Here is a 13,511-nt window from a genome sequence, read left to right on the forward strand (position 1 = left end):
TAACATATTTGTTGGCTCCGATGTAAAGGGAACCTTTACCAAGGAAGGACTATTTTAAGTCCCTTACCTCAATATATGAGGAGAATGAACCCTCAGACAATGAGGCACTATTTGGCCTCCAGTTTGGTACGCCAAATGTGCCAGAAAGTTTTATCTCTGAGGAATCAACGTTGAAAGACCTTTATGACAACCTGCAGATGGCAAGTGGGGTGGGCACCTCACCTGATTAGAGTTTGTAAGGCTAGAGGCAGGGGAGCATGCTGATGCATCATATAGACAGCCCATGTCCAAGGTAGTGGAATATATGGGGTGGAGTAGACCTCCATTACCATTTGAACAGGATGATCTGACGGACATCCTGGATAAGGGTCCTCAGTCAGATCCTATATTACCTTTTCACATTCACTGTGCAAAAAAGGGTGGCAACGAACGGGGAGACACTGGAAACTAACCCGGCTGTGAATACAAATTTGCCCAAGAAGTACCCCCCTTCCAGTAGTGACCCTGACTACCTGTCTAAACACCCCACTCCAGAGAATATGGTGGTACAGGCAGCTACCGCAACTTCTAAACAAGCAGCTTACCCTACCATCCCTCCAGATAGGGACGACGAAAGAGTAGATGGATGGCCAAGGGAGGTATTTTCTGCAGGGAGTATGGCGCTTAAATCAGCCAACTCCACATGTGCCCTTGCAAAATGTGCATTCACTCTCTGGGACTGCATTTCCATGGCGGCAGAGCACATTCCTGAGGCGGATGAAAGAGACAGGTTCTTAGCCATAATTAGAGACGGCAAAGAAGCCATGCATGAATCTCTTCGTTCAGGTCTGGATTCTGCTGACAGCATCAGAAGAGCAAGGGCTACTAGCACCGTTATATGCAGATTTGTGTTGTTGAGGAAGTCTGGCTTTGCACCAGATGTGTAATCCAGACTCCTCAACATGGCCTTTGACGGTTCTCACCTTTTTGGCAACAAGTCTGACGAGAGCCTTGAGAAGTTGCAGACCTCTAAGGCGGCAACCAAATCTTTAGGTGTCGCTATTAGGCAGACTCAGCCATTTCACCCTAGTGGACAGCCTTGGAGGGGTAGATCTTTTCGTTATTACTCCTCAGTTGGAACGCGAGTGGAATGGCTGGCCAAAGATGCTAAAGAAAGTTCCTTTGTGGTGGCCGAGGGAGAGGTGCGAAGCCAGCTCAAACAAGGGCATCGTTACCATCTGCTACTGCATCAGCCATCTCAAAACCTCTCTGAAGTCTTGAGTCACAACTCACCAGTGGGGAGCAGACTGTCTCAGCATCTAGACAAGACATTAATTCGGATGCTTGGGCATTGGAAACAATATCCCAAGGGTACTGCCTTCCTTTCATCCAGAGACCTCAGAGCAATCCACCAGGGAGCCACTCTTTGAGGATTAAAGATCCGCTCGTTGTGCAGGAAATTTTAACCCTGCTAGAGAAAGGCGCTATAGAACCAGTGCCTGTAGCGGAGAGGAAGAAGGGTTGGTATTTCCTTATTTTCTAATACCCAAGAAGGACGGAGGACTGAGACCGATCTTGGACTTGAGATACTTGAATAAGTTCCTCAGGAAGGACAAGTTCAAGATGGTCACTCTTTTTCAGATCCTTCAGGCCCTCCAACTCCAGGATTGGATGGTGTCATTGGACCTTCAGGATTCTTATTGTCATGTGCCAATCCATCTCAAGCACAGAAAATACCTGAGGTTCGCAGTTAACGGTTCTCAATATCAATTTCAGTTCTCCCATTCGGGCTGATCTCCACCCGAGGGTTTTCACCAAACTGATGGCGGTGGAAGCACAAGGTTTCTATAACGCAAAGTAAGTTATAATGATATATAATATAGTGAAATATATTACTTTTTGGTCAATATATCTTTTTATAACATCAGCCTGTAATGCTTGATACCTTATTTTCCACAGTTTCCGATTACCTTGTTACTTGTACAAGTAGGAACAACACACACCATCATAGGAATCTAACATATCTGAACAGTCTCCAGGACATGTACTGCATTTGAATGAAGTTATTTTCCATGACCACTTTGGTAAGCCTCTCCAAATCCAGACAGTGTCCACAGATTTCTTGATATTTTCTGTGTTTCTTTAAATATTGATTATGGATCTTATGCAAGTTGGAACATGTAACCTAGGTCCAACATTCATAGACAGATACAGAGTACTGTCAACATCTTATGAGCTTCTTCTAATATATTGGCAGCATTCTCTTATTTGAATCACAATTTTATGGTTCAATACATATGTACATATTTTTTTCAGTTTGAATCATATGGATTCACCAGATTGGCGTCCTGTAATCTAAGATGATTCCCAGATCAATTTTCGATCATCAGGAATTCATCAGTTATTTTAATAACCACAAGGTTAGCTCAAATCTTATCTTATTTACTCTCCTTATGATGAAATACGAAGAGTATAAGCTTCTAAGCTACAAATTGTAAGGGTGGTGCTGATCATCACACGCATTGTGATAAAAAATATTCTTTCTTCCAACATTGTAATAACCTGCTCTTACTAGCATAAAAGCATGTCCGGTCTAGTTTTTAGATACGGTACACATAATTACAAAAATGACCTTGGGATTGAAGATGAACTTTCTCTAGTGTTCTTTTTTAAACTTAAGGACTATGGATATAAAATGCTGTATGGTATGAAATTTCAATTATGTACAATTAATGTATTACAGAAATTAAGTGTAAAATACCCTAATTGGGTTTTCTTTGTATGTTTTCCAGAATGTATCAATGATATGATTATGCCCCTGAAGAAGAGTTCTTACTCGAAACGCGTTGGGCCAACAAAACAATACATTTCTTGTGATTTATTTGTAAAAAGTGTCATATGCAATCTTTTGTTGTATCATTTTTTGGTACAACAAAATCACTGACAGAAACTGTTAAAGTCTTACTTAAATATTGTGGATTAGGTTAATGGTAGCCGCCTTATTCATAGGGGCACAACCATACCTAATATATCCCACGTACAAATTATTGGTTTGATTGTATCAAACAGTGGATAGTGTGCAGGGGATGGGAGTTCCCAATTGGGAACACTTGTCTGTTTTGGTGGTGGCAGCGAGTCTCAGGAGAGGGGGGATTCACGTCTACCCCTACCTGGACGATTGGCTGATGAGGTCGCATTCTCCCGAACAAGTCCAGGATCATCTCAACGTCACCTGCCACTCTCTTCACAGACTGGGCTACTCCCTCAATGACAAGAAGTCCCATATGACACCTTATCAAAAGCTCCAGTTCATCAGAGCTGTTCTGGATTCACCATTAGGAAAGAGCTTGCCACCCAAGGTGAGAGCTCAAGACATTCTGCAGATGGTCACCAAATTTCAAAGTTTGCAGTGTCTCCTGGCCTTCGATTATTTTGTTTTGTTTCCTTGGCCTCATGGTATCCTGCATTTTTCTGGTGCCAGAGGCCCGCCTGAGAATGAGGTCCCTTCAATGGGCTTTCAGAACTCAATGGTCCCAGTTCTCAGGAAAGATGTTGGACCTACTTCAGGTTCCAAACAGGGTCGCAAAGGATCATATGTGATGGGCCTGCGAGGACAACATTCTGAAGGGAGAACCCTTTTGGCAACCATGGCCAGAGTTAACAGTAGTGACAGATGCCTCCCTCACGGGGTGGGGAGCCCACACTAACGATCTGACAGTCATCGGTCGTTGGTCTCCATTGGAGTCCAAACTACATATCCATCTTTTGGAGCTGAGGGCAATCAGACCAGCGCTGAAGGCCTTCCTGCCCTCTGTGCCGGGAAAGAATGTCCTGATAATGACAGACAACACAGTGGCCATGTACTACCTCAACATGAAAGGTGGTGTAGGGTCACTACCACTGTGCAGAGAGGCAATGCAGCTCTGGTACTGGGTAGTTCAAGAAGAAATCACCCTATCAGTGGATGCTCTGAGCAGACAGAGCACAGTCTCCCAAGAGGTCTTTCCCCTAGGAGCTAACACCACACAACAAATCTTGAAGCACATGCTCCCTTTCTTTTCCAGAGTAGGGTTTCCAAGGGGAATATTAACCGAGCAGGCCTCTAATTACATGAGCAAACTTATGGGAGCAGTTAAACAAGTCTTAAATTTCACTACACTACACTACAAACATCAGTGTATCATCCCCAGACAGACATCCTTGTGGAAAGATTGAATAAAACCCTAAAGAACATACTACGGAAGCTGGTGGAACAGGATGGTAGGAAATGGGATCAAATGATTCCATGGGCTTTGTTTGCAGTTAGAGAAACCCCTCAGGCTTCCACAGGATTTTACCCCTTTGAACTATTTTATAAACGGGAACCCCGGGATGTCCTAGATATGTTGAGGGAAACTTGGGAGGAGAGAGAAGAAGCCCCATTTCCACTCTCCCAAACTGCAACTAGTCTTAAAGAACATATGATGTCTGTTAGATTGTTGGTACAAACTAACAAAAGCACAGGAACGACAGAAGACTCCCTATTATAAAAATGTCCTTTTCCATAGGTCAAAAAATGCTGTTATTATTGCCCACTTCTGAAATTAAATGTATATCCACGTGGCATGGACCGTATGAGGTTTTGGAACATATGGATGCATGTAATTGTAAAATCTCACAGCCGGACAGTCATCTTAAAATCCAAGTCAGCCATGTAAATCTTCTAAAAGAATGGAGAGAAAGTCCCATGCTATCATATTATCCTGTAAGGTTACCAGAAGATACGGATAATATTGCCCTAATTTCTTCTGATCTTGGTAATAACCAAAAGCAAGACCTGTATGATCTTATAAGACAGTTTACTGACGTGTTTAGAGAGGAGCTCGTAAGAGTAAAGGATAGGAATCATCATATCCGCACTCACACTTCAAAGTGGTACATATAAAACCTTACTGATTACCCGAGTCCTGAAAATATACCATCATCCAGGAAGTTAAGAAAATGCTTGAGGCTAACATCTTCAAACCTTCTAATAGTGCCTAGCCCTCCTCCATCGTGTTGGTGGCAAATCCTGATGGGTTTAGGAGGTTCTGTGTAGATTTTCGTAAGGTGAATGGCTTCTCTGCCTTTGACGCTTACCCAATGCCACATATTAACGATCTTATTGACCAGCTGGGTAATGCTGTCTACGTTTCAACAATAGATTTCACAAAGGGTATTGGCAGGTTCCTTTACATGGACCTGACAAAGAGAAAATTTAATTTGCTACTCGCATAGGACTGTTTTAGTTTAAGATTCTGCCGTTTGGTCTACATAGTGCTCCTGCAACATTCCAGGGGTTGATGGATAAAATCTTGCAGCCATACTCAGATTTACGCAGAGCCTATATACACAACTTTGTGATGCATAGGAAGACATGGGAAGATCATTTGTACCACCTTTACACAGTGTGAGAAACCAGAGGTTATTCTCACTCCTGAACACCTTGGATCCTCTGCAAAGGTGGCCAGGGAAAGGCATTGCTATTGGATCCTGACCCTGGGGTAAGAGAAGCGAGGGAGGATCACTTAGGTGGAGGATCCTTGGGAACGGGGAGTGGGGTGCCCTTGAGCGAGACATGGTATCCCCCTTTCCCTAGTGACAACCAACCTAACCCCTCCCCAACCTTTATGGGCTATTGTAAGTCTGCTCCCTTCATTTCTCCACCGTTGACACTTGACAGTACTGGGAGGAAGAAGAGGCAACGTAGAGCAATGAAGACTGTGCTCTTTTACCACTCTAGTACTGGGAAGAGGAAGATTCCTGCAAAGAGTAGTGGGGGCATGTCGCTTTAATGTGAGTCAGGCAGGACTGAATAATCATTCACACCTGCAGCCTGTCAAGGGGCTGCAGGTGTATAAATGGATCCCAACCCAATGACAGAGGCAATCGACAGGAGGGGGACGAGGAGGAGGTCATTGCAGCAAAGGACCGTTCAGTACGGCGTGGGAGTGGGGACTACCTTGAGGGGATCAAGAGAGGTGAGGGCAGCTGTCCTAGAAGACTTTCCCATCCCTTTATATTTAAAGTGCTTGTTGCCCTGTGGTGGAGGACCACCCCAGGAGTTTCTATGGGGCAGAGACTGGATCCCCGGCACTAGAGGAAGGAGGCTGTGTGATCCACGCTGCAGCACAAACATCCTAAGCAACCAGTGAGTTTCTGGGAGTTAAGAAACCAGGTGTGCATGTGTGCCCAGTACAGTTGGGGATGTCGGCTGTCCAGGTGCGGGAGCCTGTTCCGACTGGGTGCCTTTTTCTGCACTCGTCTGAGGTATTGACTGTGCAGGTGTTGAAGCCTGTGTCGTATTTTCACTACCTGACTGGGTGCCTTTTTCTGCACTCGTCGGAGGTATCGACTGTGCAGGCGTTGAAGCCTGTGTCGTATTTTCACTACCTGACAGGGGCGGGGTTCATTCACCCTCACCATTCACCTTTCCTTTATTACTGTTTTCAACTTCCTCATAGAGCTTCCAGAGTTCTAATAGCTTAGCTTCTTACCCTTGTAGGTGGACAATAAATGGGTATCTATGATACTTTTGTCATGCGTGCCCTCTGCTTACTAGGCTGTACATTATTCCTTCTGGTACTACTGCCCACTCTTGATTATATTGAATAATCTTTTCCCTATATTTTGGCAGCTCCCTGCACATTTGTTCTAATGGAGTACTAGTTTCTCTTCTATGCAGTAAAACACAAACCGGATTGATCTATATGATTCTCTGCAAAAAAACAGAATGCTTTCAACAATATCTCGTAGGGCCGCCCCTCTACGCCGCACCCCATAACTTACTTCAAAAGCCAGAAACCGTCAAAGTCAATGCAAAACCAACACCAGAGCACAAAATCACAGTGCGCTTAAACTGAAATTTTCAATAACCACACCCCCAATAACCACACCCCCAGTAAGCCAACACCCCAATCTTTTCTGCACTCCAAATCTTACCAACATTTTCCTCTAATCATCCACCACTATACAAATATACACAATGCAAGAAAAATCACAGTTCTACAATTTCTACGGTTCTCTGCATCTCACCCGATACCGCGGGTGCAGGGTTCAGTCCTCGCTAATGCAGGACCTCCCACTCTTATTTCTAAAGCAGCGCTGCCGCACCCTCCTTTACTGAGGGATGTGTACACTTCACCTACCAAGGTTTAATTTTACGTGACGTCACCGCTACTCGCAACAGAAGCCCTCTTCAATTTCTGCCACAAGAAAAAGAAAACGGAGCAAAACAAAACACTCCACGTGGCTCACACTGACATTCACTCAACTTCTGCATTTATACTCAATTTCCTGCTGTAGTTCTCAGATCAGGTGCACTGGCTCACTATGGTCATCCGAAGTCTTCCGGGGACGCTTTTCCCCACAATGGGCTGCACTCGAGGGGGTGGTCCAGGGGCCCACAGCACTCAGGCAGGCCTTCTCGGTAATCCCCAGCGCCTGCAAATTTTTTGTGGTTTTGCGCAGTCTTCTGCTTCCTCCAGGCAGGCCTCACTTGTCGCCAGTGTACAGCGGAGGAGCTCGCAGCTTTCCCGAAACACCTGGCACCCAGCTACTCGGGCCACCAAATATGTTGGGTAAGTCCCGATCCAAGTATCAAAAATCAATCCACAGGAGCCAAACATGAATGCACAAGATATGAGAAGAACAAACATGTATTATGACTGCCTAGGCAGAGAAACATCTAAAAAGACATTCAAACATATTATGAAAAATTGCCAGTTTTATAGTGTATTACAGAAAAGAAAAGACAACAAATGTTACACATCATTTACATTTTCCAGGCTTCTGATTTGCCTGCATCAGTTGCACTATAAGAGTTTCCACACATTTCCACATTCTGTTGGTTTAATCTAACAACATGACTAAAAAAGGTTAACTCGTTTGCATTGAGCTCAACACTGTTTGCACGCTTTCTAATTGGATGGCTCTCTTTTAAACATGTATCAGCTAAACACAACTTGCTATCAGTTGCTTCACAAGTATGAGTGGACTGAGGATTAGGTACATTTCAACCAATCCCTATGTGAGGTGTGACAGTGTGGCATTGAGATTGTAACCTGACATCCTCCCCCATTGGCCTAAGCGGTTTGGCACCATCTTACTGTTCCCATAATTATGCACCATTTATCTCTGATACACTTTGCAACTCTTTGTTGGAAACATTGGCGGCCTGTCTTCCGTTTCTCATGATTTAATCTATCCTGTTTTTGACCTTTGCCGCTGGAACTTAGCTGTTTGCGAACTTCATTCTCTTACAATAACAAGGATATGTGTATGAACGTATATGCTTATGTACCTATATCATTTGTGACTTGATGAAGGTGTCTTTGTTTCTATTTTGTACCTCCTGCAAGGGTTACGTGCAAGCTTCTGGAAAACAAATCAATTATTTCTAATCAATCCTACTTCATGTGCAATGGCATTCTGCATGACTTCTTCCTTAACAAATTGAGCCTTATGGATGTGCCTAATCCTACAGAGGGCAGTGTTGTGACTTGTTCACTTTGCCTTACCAAACATGTCTTCCACCATTTACTGCTCTGCTTTTTCAGGCTTATGACCTTCATTCTATTACATTTTGACATACTGCTTAGGAACACGATTTGTTATATATCTTTCGACTGCTTGCCTGGGAACTCAACTCGACCAATATGCTTAGACCAATCAGTATGCAGTGTTCTGTCCTTTTAGCACTTTGGTCTGCTATCTATTTGTTGCTCTCTCATGACCTCACTACCACATCTCGAGTTTGGGAACTGGTTTGCCTCCTCTGGTTTTAGCCAATCACTGTGCAGCATTTAACTGTGTGGTCTGGAAAGTTACAGTTGAGATGTGTGTATGCTTCCTTGCAAAGGTTTACCTAATATTTTCTGATGCGGTAGTGAGGATTTTCCTCCTTGTGCGTTGGCTAACTAGATTTTGAGGCCTACATGTACTGCATGCTCAGTTTAGTGTAAAGTGCTAGTGTCATTCATTATTGTTAATGTATGTTATACTTAATGGTAAATACATTTGTGTTCACTATGGCATGGGGTTATGTTCAGATATTGGGTGAATATGCTATGGTTCACTAAAGCATGGCTGCTCGTGCTTTGCTGGGCCTTCGCGCGTGTGTGTGTGTGTGTGTTGTTTGCACCACTTGCACCGTTAGGGTGCTGGATGTACCCTCCAATTCTATTGTATTCTCCCATATTCTCATACTCCCCAATGCATAGCTCTCTGATCTATGTTTACTTTCTGTTTTACAATGCTTGTGGGCCAGAGAACCTATCTTGGAGGATTGTATTGTGGCCTCAGGTGACATGGTGGACAAGCCTGTGTTATAAAGTTAATTCCTGTGACTCCCTTTCCCTGATCATTACACAGACTGGACACATGAAAGTCTTGGGCTATTGGCAATGAAATTCCAAATCCCAATGGATACTTCCAAGGAGTGAAGTCAACTCTCATCGTGCCTGCCACACCAACTGTGGCCAACTGCAGGAAAAGTTGTGGCCCAGGCTTGTCCTCTTAAGATCGAACACAGGAAAATCAACATCAGTCACAAGCAGCTTTCCTAACGTAGGAAGAGAAAGGTAAATGGCAGCATTTATATCCACTAAGGCAAACATCATAATAAAGTGCCACCTACACACTTCTGAATCTTCAGTAAATCGGTAGAGAAACAAATATCTATTTACAGTAAAATGATCTCACACTATAAAAGTGTATCAAAGTCGAATTGCAAATCAATGGAATTGATAGCTGGTGGCGAAGGGTGTTTTGTTGTCTTTTTTAACTGTGTGATGTGTTTATCTCAATTTTTAAGGAATTGAAGACTGCACCCCGTGCTGTACAGCAATGGAGGAGAGTTTTGTCAGCGCGGTGGCACCAGACAAGGCCCTGTCGGGTGTGTCGTTCCTCAATGTGGCTCATACCTACATACCCAACACTAAGGTGGAATGCCACTACACCCTGCCGGGCAGCATGGCATGGTCTGCCAGTGACTGGATTGGAATCTTCAAGGTACAGTGGTAAATCTGCCATTCGGGCATTGATTCCTCATGGGATATGGTCTTGCATATGGGTCCTGGCTTCCATATTTTCACTGCACTCTGTCTTGCATGGGCTCCCAGTCAGGCAGGGCCTCCCACCCAGGTGTGGCCTGACACAGCATTTCATTTGGAAACAGGCTCACATTGAGACATAGATTCCAGGTCGGGCTTGGTTTTCCAGTCGGTCAGGGGCTCCTAGTCAAACATGGATTACCAGGCGAGCATGTACTTCCACCTAGGCATCAGCTGGCAGACATTTCATTGCTGTAAGCATCAGTGAAAAGAAGGCATAAGCACATGCTTTATTGTCAGAGCCAGCTTCCAGTAGAGAAAGGGCATTGCCAGAGGCAGGCTCAGGAATATTTTTCCTCTTAGACTGCAAGGTTATCCCATCATTAGCTGACCTGAAGGCGTTATAGCCGAACCTTTCATCTACAAGGTTTCAATTCCTTTTATATTGCATTTATATCATTGTAATATTTACCCATAAACCATTCTCTCCTCAGTGGTTTGGTCTGAATTAAGTTTCAACACCTGTTTTCTGGGTCACAGAAAGCACTGTGAATTGATTTGTGGAAGTGTATGAGGATCTATTAGGTCCCTGGAGAGTGGTAGTTTGGAGTTTGCAACGCCTTGACAAGTTATTGTACGAGTTTCTAAGACCGTGATGGGTGAGAGTTCCCTGAACCCCAGTGGGTGGGAGTGTCTCTGATCAAATCTTTCATGTCTGAACATGTACTTACGGTACAGAAAATAGAAAGTTGTGATGCTAAGGGTAGTCAGTGGTTGCTTCTAATTCTCTCTCACTCTCACACAGTCTCTCTATTCAACTTTTCTGTTGCTTCCTGCTATGTCTTCTCAACAGCACTTCCATATTCCCTTGTTTCTACTTCTTGTAGCCTCCTTATTATCCAGTGTGTTTTACTTGCATCTCTGTTCTTCCAAACTTGTACTCCTATTGCTTTTTTCACGTTATCAAATGTCTTTCTCTATCAAGATTCTTCCAAGACGCCGTGAGTATCTAGCGTCCTGCTCAAACCACTTGCCCATTGTGTCTAAAGCTATAGCCTCTGGATGGCACCTGTTCTCCAAATTTTTGCTCACTGACAAAATGAATTATGTTATGTCCACCACCCCTTAATAGGATGGTAGTGTGGAGCAGCTGAAAGGGTAAAGTCTTTAATCTGCTGGCAGGGCCTGGTTTTATAAATGAGTGTCGGGATATTCCTTTGAGCATATGGTTAACAGTATTACATAGACGGTGTTACGGATAAAGAGACGGTCAAGCATTAGTCCTGTCAGTGCCTCTGGTGGATCAGTGGCATCAGGGAAGTCAGGACAATAATTGGTCAGATAACAGAGTGCTAAAGTCAGATAGCCATCTCACGTGTGCCTGGGAAAATTGAGAAATTGTCAAACTTCACAACATCTCCCACATAGATCTAATGTAATGCTTAAACAGTAGGAAATGTACTTCAGAAATAAAAATGTTCCCCCAGAGATCTGATATAGTGAGCACATGGAGAAAACCTATTGGACAAATACACGGTTTGTTTATAGTTCTCTTTGGTTTGTTTGTGAAGTGAGTCAGCGTCCATTTTGTGGTGTTTATAAGTATGCCCCTATAAATGAGCCAGTTTATCGGATCCATCACTGGGGTAGAGTTAACCACCTGCGGCTCCTCTCTTTGAGGGTCCCTGCCCACCCACCGGGAGAGGTGGAGGAGGCACTATTACACTTATACCCACACAGGTTTAGAGTGTAGGATTTGACAAAAGTACCAATGTTCGAAAGGTAAGATGTCATAACGCATCTCCGGTGGGCTATGATTAGATAGCAACAGTCCTTCTAACTAATAAGCTCAGGGTTAGACCTGCATCGTATCCCTTGTCCTAAGTAAAAACACACCATATTCTGCATAGGTAACATTTGTTCGGTATCTTACCTAGCAGTGTATGTACATTGTATAATATCCCTACTTACCAAGCCACAGGAAGCACCCCAGAGATTCTTGTGCAGATGCACTCTAATTGCTAGGGTGGTCAAGACATTCTCAATATAGTAGTGCTGTGCCACTAATGGCAGTTTCCCTTGAAATTTCAACCAGTGACTCTCAATTCCCAATAAAGAACATACTTCAAAAATCCTTGACACCTGTTGGGGCGAAACATATTCGGTGTGTTTCCCACCCCCTTAACCCAAGGAGCACTAGGATTTTAAAATGCTTTGTTCATTTTGTTTATTTTGATGTTTTGGAATAGTTTTCCTCGCCCAGAGTGTAATATTTTGAACTATTGTTTTTACTTGTAAACAATGTATGTAGCAGACCAGCAGTGCTGTCTCTGCTTGCAACACATTCACAAAGTTATCCCTGTTTGACTTTACTCAGTGGTTCTCCCTGTCAAATATCTGCTGTTTTTCCGTTCTAGGTGGATGCCACATCGGTAAAGGACTATTTCACCTTCGTCTGGTCTGCGGTGCAGGATGGCAGTGGCGATGGGACGTTGCTTCACTGCAGTGTCCAATTCCAAGGTCAGTAAATAACGAAACTGCACCGCCTTAAGGGGGTGGATTATCAAGGCCAGGACAAGCAATGGACATCGATATTCTGTGACACATGTTTTTGCCTTCTCTTGAAAAGAATGAAGAGGAGTTTTTCTGAAAGGTTAGCTAATATAATTGAAAACTAAATTTGTCAGTTTGTGATTACCATAATACCACAGAATAATGGTTTTCTTTCTAGAACTATATGAAACTCTTGATACTGCTGTGATGCATAGCCTTTCAAATCCAAGGATAGGTCACTTGGGAAAAGCCCACACATATGCAGCTTTCCACTCCTGGAACAGGGTAGTCTTAAGGATGGACAGCCTTTCCCTGTAGGCTGGATGGGGTTTTTCTAAGCGTGGGATCGGGATCTGTGTTGCGTATTGAATGACTTAAAGGGATAATTCACTCAAAAATGTTATTGTTTAAAAAGATTGGCCATAATGAAAAATATATATAAAAAGTTCCTATGTAGAATTTTTGGGAAATGAGCATCAAAGACTGGATTTTTAATGACTAGGAGGCATCCATGTGTGAAATTAACAAGTCTCCTGTGATCATGGACTTACCAGGAAACTTAAAATGAAAGTACCAGCCGCAATCGCATAATTGCTGTGACCTTCGCTTTAAGCTTTCCGGGGTTCCCCGGAAACTTAAAACAATAGTACTTGCAGTTATTTATACTACGCCGTCCGCCGCAATCGGCGTGCAGCAGAGTATTCATAATTGCAGTGACTTTCATTTTAGGTTTCCTGGCTGTAAACTTAAAATGAAAGTCAGTACAATTATAAAAACTCTGGCCGCCGAAATTCTATATTAATGAAGTTCATTAATGAAGTTCAGCCGCCGTCATATTAGGCAGCCTGACAGTATTCTCTGTTCTGTGGCAGCAATAAGCAAAAGCTCCCAGAAGAGAGTTTTTGCTTG

General features: G+C 43.5%; 1 protein-coding gene across 2 annotated transcripts in view; it reads left to right on the forward strand.

Annotated features, from left to right (window-relative positions):
• CALCOCO1 (calcium binding and coiled-coil domain 1) overlaps window positions 1-13,511 on the forward strand; it is a 417,334-nt gene that overhangs the window by 95,033 nt on the left and 308,790 nt on the right. For both annotated transcript variants that reach the window (XM_069653276.1, XM_069653277.1), the window contains exons 2-4: window positions 9,370-9,578; window positions 9,812-10,008; window positions 12,467-12,569. In XM_069653276.1, the coding sequence (XP_069509377.1) occupies window positions 9,844-10,008; window positions 12,467-12,569 (268 nt within the window). In that variant the 5' untranslated portion in view covers window positions 9,370-9,578; window positions 9,812-9,843. The remainder of the gene's footprint in view (window positions 1-9,369; window positions 9,579-9,811; window positions 10,009-12,466; window positions 12,570-13,511) is intronic.

Source organism: Ambystoma mexicanum, chromosome 3q, assembly GCF_040938575.1.
Source record: "Ambystoma mexicanum isolate Mex_15411 chromosome 3q, UKY_AmexF1_1, whole genome shotgun sequence".
NCBI lineage: Eukaryota > Metazoa > Chordata > Amphibia > Caudata > Ambystomatidae > Ambystoma > Ambystoma mexicanum.